Genomic DNA, 5,946 nt, shown 5'->3' with positions numbered 1-5,946 from the left:
TAAAAGGGACGGGAGCGGGGGGCTAGATACCCTCCCCTCCTTGTATTCTAACTTTCTAAAAGGGGAAACAGAAGAAGTCACCCAGGGAGTTCTTGTCCTCCTCGAAGGCTCAGATTGGGGTGTCTAAATATGTGTGGATATAACCAAGATGAGAAAAAAGGAGAGATACGTAGTACGTTTGAGGAATGGAACTTGGATGTTTTCGGTCTGAGTGAAACAAAACTCAAGGGTAAAGGGGAAGAGTGGTTTGGAAATGTTTTGGGAGTAAAGTCAGGGGTTGGTGAGAGGACAAGAGCAAAAGAAGTAGCACTACTCCTGAAACAGAAGTTGTGTTGGTATGTGATAGAGTGTAAGAAAGTAAACTCTAGATTGATATGGGTAAAACTGAAAGTGGATGGAGAGAGATGGGTGATTACTGGGACCTATGCACCTGGGCATGAGAAGAAAGATCATGAGAGGCAAGTGTTTTGGGAGCAGCTGAGTGAGTGCTTTAGCAGTTTTGATGCACGAGACCAGGTTATAGTGATGGGTGATTTGAATGCAAAGGTGAGCAATGTTGAGGGAACAATTAGTGTACATGGGGTGTTCAGTGATGTAAATGGAAATGGTGAAGAGCTTGTAGATTTGTGTGCTGAAAAAGAACTGGCGATTGGGAATACCAGGTTTAAAAAGAGAGATATACATAACTATACGTAGGTAAGTAGGAGAGATGGCCAGAGAACGTTATTGGATTACGTGTTAATTGATAGGCGCGTGAAAGAGAGACTTTTAGATGTGCTGAGAGGTGCAACTGGAGGGATGTCTGATCATTATCTTGTGGAGGCGGAGGTGAAGATTTGTAGAGGTTTTCAGAAAAGAAGAGAGAATATTGGGGTGAAGAGAATGGTGAGAGTAAGTGAGCTTTGGAAGGAGACTTGCGTGAGGAAGAACCAGGAGAGACTGAATGCAGAATGGAAAAAGGTGAGAGCAAAGGACGTTAGAGGGATGGGGAAGGAATGGGATGTATTTAGGGAAGCAGTGATGCCTTGCGCAAAAGATGCTTGTGGCATGAGAAACGTGGGAGGTAGGCAGATTAGGAAGGGTTTTGAGTGGTGAGATGAAGAAGTAAGATTATTAGTGAAAGAGAAAAGAGAGGCATTTGGACGAAATTTGCAGGGAAATAATGCAAATGACTGGGAGATGTATAAAAGAAAGTGGCAGGAGGTAAACCTGTCTAATAAACAACTAGATAAAGATTCCTCATGTGCATTAGGCTATGGTTTAAGTTTTGTGTGCTCTAACAGGGAATCCAGCTGTGTTGATGTCACAAAGTCTTTTTGTAATTTAGAAAAATACAGTAATTCAAGTAATGATGAAATTAATATCTGTAAGGGTTTAGTATATGCCAGTTTGTCAAAACCAGTGGTAGCTAATTGCCCTAAAAGATTCATAAGAGCTATTAACACCTTAAAAAAAGACAAGGATATACATATTACTAAAGCAGATAAGTCTAACTCTGTTGTGATTTTAGACAAAAGTAACTATTTACCTGAAATGAATGATCTAAATGATTACACAACATATTCTAAAATTAGTAAAAATCCCTTAGAGGCAGTTAATTCTCATTTCAATAAAGAAATGAAGTTGTTGTTGAAAGGTAACACTTCTCTTATCAAAAGTTTGTCATCTTTGTCCCCTTCATAGCCATATGTGTATGGTCTTATCAAAACACATAAACAGAATTTTCCCGCAAGATCTGTAGTGAGTTCAATAGGCTCCATCACATATAAAGTGCCAAAATGGATAGTTTCTTTATTAAGCCCTTTAGTGGGCAAGGTATCAAATTCTAATATCATGAACAATGTAGATTTAGTCAAGCTAAACAATATCAAATTGATTTTGATTTTAAACTAGTTAGCTTTGATGTTTCCTCACTTTTCACTAAAGTTCCAGTAGATGACCTTTTAGAATATTTATTTGATGTCTTGGATTATATTCATTTACCTATTTCAAAGTCTAATGTCGTTGAACTGATAAAATTATGTATATATGACTGTGTATTTCAATTTAAAGGAGATCATTATGCTTAAAAATTTGGTATGGCATTGGGTAACCCTCATTCACCTGTGCTAAGTAATCTTTATAAGGAATTTTTTGAAACAAAATTACTAAAGTATATTTTACTTCTAATGCAATTTGGTTTGGGTATGTAGATGATATTCTTTGTGTTTGGCCAACAAATGAAAATTTAAAAATTTTTCTCCCCTTTCTTAACTATTTAGTACCTTCCATCAAGAAAATCCATAGAAAATGAAAATAATGGTATGTTACCATTTTTAGATTGCATGATCCATAGACAAGGAAACAGGTTTAAGTTTAGCATATACAGAAAACCCACCAATGTATGTTCATATATTCATTATTACTCATCTCAACATGACAGAGTTAGATTATTATCATTTCAAACTATGTTCCTTAGGACATTGCGTATTTGCAGTCCAGAGTTTATTGATGATGAGTTTGAGAAGATATATTCTATTGGATCCAAGTTAGAGTGCCCTAGATCTTTCATTGATAAATCCCTTAAGTTAGCAAAGAAATCATTTTATAGAGTTGAGCCCAAACCTCCCATTGACACCAAGAATCTTTTAGCTCTCCCTTTTAATAATAATTTCACTTTGCTTCCCATGTTGCTTAAACCCTTTAATGTAAATGTTGCCTTTAGCAACAATAATACTATAAAGAATATCTTAATCAGGAATTCACCAGAAAATTCTCTTGGTTGCATCTATATTGTGCCTTGTGGAAAATGTGATAAATTCTATGTTGGTCAGATTCGTAAGGATCTTTCTGTTAGACTTAAGCAACATAAACATAGTATAAGAACGGGACAGGGAATCAAATACCTTGTTTAATCACATTAAAAACTATGATCATTGTATTGACTGGAGTAACGCTATCTCAGTTATTATCTCTAACTCTATTACCAAGAGAAATATTATTGAATCTTCTATTATCAAATACACAAAGAATTATAATATTAGTATTAGTGATGGTCTATACAAATTAGATAACTTTATTCTTGATAAAATTTGTAAAATGAGAAGTTTATGAACGCTCGTTGTATGTTTTGGACAATCATTATTAACTCTAACGATATTACCAAGAGAAATATCATTGAATCTTCTATTATTGAATACACAAAGAATTATAATCTTAATATCAGTGATGGTCTATACAAATTAGATAACTTTATTTTTGATCAAATTTGTAAAATGATTAGATTATGAACGCTCGTTGTTTGTTTTGGACAATCACGTTTACCAAATGACGTCCTAGCTTCGTTTCTTCGATGTATATCAACTGACTTATATTTCTCTCTTATGTCTCCCCTGATGATGTAATTATTACACGAAAGTGCACTTGGGAACCTTTTCGTGTTTCATTTTCCTCGTGGACTCATAGGAATATATATATATATATATATATATATATATATATATATATATATATATATATATATATATATATATGTATATATATATATATATATATATATATATATATATATATATATATATATATATATATATACATATATATATATATATATATATATATATATATATATATATATATATATATATATATATCTTGCTTCAAAGTGTATCCTTTGATGAAAATTTGGGTATGACATACATTGAGTTATGTGTACTAATTCCAGTTTTGTTCTTACAATGAAAGTAATACATATATCCTTTTCTGCAGGAAGTTTGGTTCACATCGGCGCAGTAGTGGGCTCCATAGCAGGCGGAATGATGAATTTATATGTCGGTCAACGTGTGACCCTCCTGCTGGCAATGCCATTCTCCTTGGCTCTCTGGCTAGCAATGTCCTTCGCCTCGACCGTGTGGCTCCTGCTTCTCGTCCGCACCTTGCTCGGGTTAACACAGGGACTGGTCGGTGCCGCGTCCGGCAACTATGTAATAGAGCTGTCGAGCAGTAAATTACGAGGACGATTAACAGGCTTCATAGAAACTGGACGACAGATCGGCTTTCTCATGGTGTATTTAGTGGGTAGCTTGGACCTAACGTGGCGGGAGGTGATGCTGGTGTGTGGTTGCATCACGGCCATCCCGCCCTTCGTCGGTTTACTGTTCCTACCAGACTCTCCTCGATGGTTAGTCACCCGAGGCCGTTTTGATGAAGCTCGCAAGTCTTTGCTATTCTTCAGGGGATCCCATTATGACATTCAGCCAGAGTTTGACTCTATCACCGACCAGATTAAGAAGACGAGCGCCAATAAGAAAAGCCTAAAAGATCAGCTCAGGCAAATGCGAGAACCATCTGTGCTTCGCCGGATGTTACTCTTGGCCTTCCTTATGATCGCCATCCAGTTCACCGGTAACATGTCCATAGCCACCTACGTTGTGCCAATATTCCAAGCAACCAATTCAGGCATCAATTCATATGTTAGCGCCGCATTGGTTGGCAGCATCCGTGTGGTGGGCACAATCGTCTTCTTACTTGTGGTGGATCGTGTGGGCCGCAGAAGCATGATTTTTGTAACCACCCTCACCTGTGCGACAACCATGATGTCCCTGGGAGTGTACTTCTTCCTGCACCACCAAGGTGTAGACGTGGGTGACATTAGCTGGTTGCCACTCTCTACGATCATGGTCTTCACTGCCTTTGTTTGTGGAGCGCAGGCAGTTATGAGCCTCCTGCGTTCAGAGCTCCTTCCCACTTCCGTTCGGGCAACGACCACGGCCATCATGTACGTCTTCTTCTTCACAGGGATGTTCATCGCGACGCAGACTTTCCCATTGATAGTGGAGGGTGCTGGGGAGCATGGAGCGTTCTGGATCTACAGTGGTTCATGTGTCCTGATTGCACTGGTTGTAGGCCTCAAGCTGCCAGAGACACAAGGTCTCTCCTTAGAGCAGATTGACGATTTGTTCAGGTACGGTGAACGTACGGTACAAGCAATAAATCCCAGAGTTTCTGCAGAAAAGGTTCCCTGATCAGTTATGATAACCGATCAATTCAGAGGGTGCAATATAAAGAGCTTAAGGATAAGCCAATTTGTCCAGACAACAGGGCTGTCATGAGACAAGGGAACGTGCCAGGTCTGTATTTGACGAATCTTTAGTAATAACAGCAACAACAACCCAATTGTAATTGTGTGATTCTTTAATGAGAAAAATTTTAAAAAATCGATAACATTTTGATTGTAACTAAATGAATATGTTAAAGTGTACGTAAGTGAGAATGATTAAGTGTTTTCCATAAAATGAAGAACACGGAGGAAATGTGTCAACAACGAACTGTTGATAATGAAAACGGGTAAACTGTTATTCTTGAACAGTATAATGTACAAAAGTAATTTTTTCACATTTCATCTCTCCACTAATAGCTTATGCTGTCCTTCCACAGCATTGTAATCTGCTTTACTCCACATACTTAGTTGTCTGTTACAGAGCATATTGTTGTATATAAGCAAATATAAAGTAGAAAATAAATTTTGATTCGAAAATGATCTATGTACACAGATCTTCATGAGAGGCGTACAGCAACTTAAGCAGTAATCCGTACCTTGATACAATGGTGCAGCGAGAATCTGCTTGCCCACTCTCTCTAATCCACCTCTGAAACCTTAACCCACCTCTGAGAAAGGTCTCCCAAAGATAGGTTGGAAGAAAAAACTGTCAGACTAGCAACCATATTTTGTGTCTGAGTTGTGGTCACCAAAGTAATCCTCTGATGGTGCCAACATTCAAGGTTGCAAATACTACCTCATTCCTTCCATATTGACCAACTGTTTCTTTCCCCACTCCAAAGTCTAAGACTCCCTCAATCTTGAATAACTTGGTCACAAGCTGGAAATTTTAGACTAACACATCCACACAAACAAAAAACTCAAAATTTCTCGGGAATTATCCTTGTGCTAATTCGCCAATTGGAGAG

At 37.7% G+C, this 5,946-nt stretch overlaps 1 protein-coding gene across 1 annotated transcript in view; it reads left to right on the top strand.

The window, feature by feature from the left end:
* The window catches only part of LOC139766836 (facilitated trehalose transporter Tret1-like), a 13,085-nt gene extending 7,570 nt beyond the window's left edge, over nucleotides 1–5,515 (top strand). The window contains exon 3 of the mRNA XM_071695784.1: nucleotides 3,748–5,515. Coding sequence (XP_071551885.1) covers nucleotides 3,748–5,003 — 1,256 coding nt within the window. The 3' untranslated portion in view covers nucleotides 5,004–5,515. The remainder of the gene's footprint in view (nucleotides 1–3,747) is intronic.
* Nucleotides 5,516–5,946: the final 431 nt, after the last annotated feature.

This window comes from Panulirus ornatus, chromosome 58, assembly GCF_036320965.1.
Source record: "Panulirus ornatus isolate Po-2019 chromosome 58, ASM3632096v1, whole genome shotgun sequence".
Lineage (NCBI taxonomy): Eukaryota > Metazoa > Arthropoda > Malacostraca > Decapoda > Palinuridae > Panulirus > Panulirus ornatus.
Note: the sequence above shows the minus strand (reverse complement) of the source record. Positions and strands in the feature narration are given on the sequence as shown.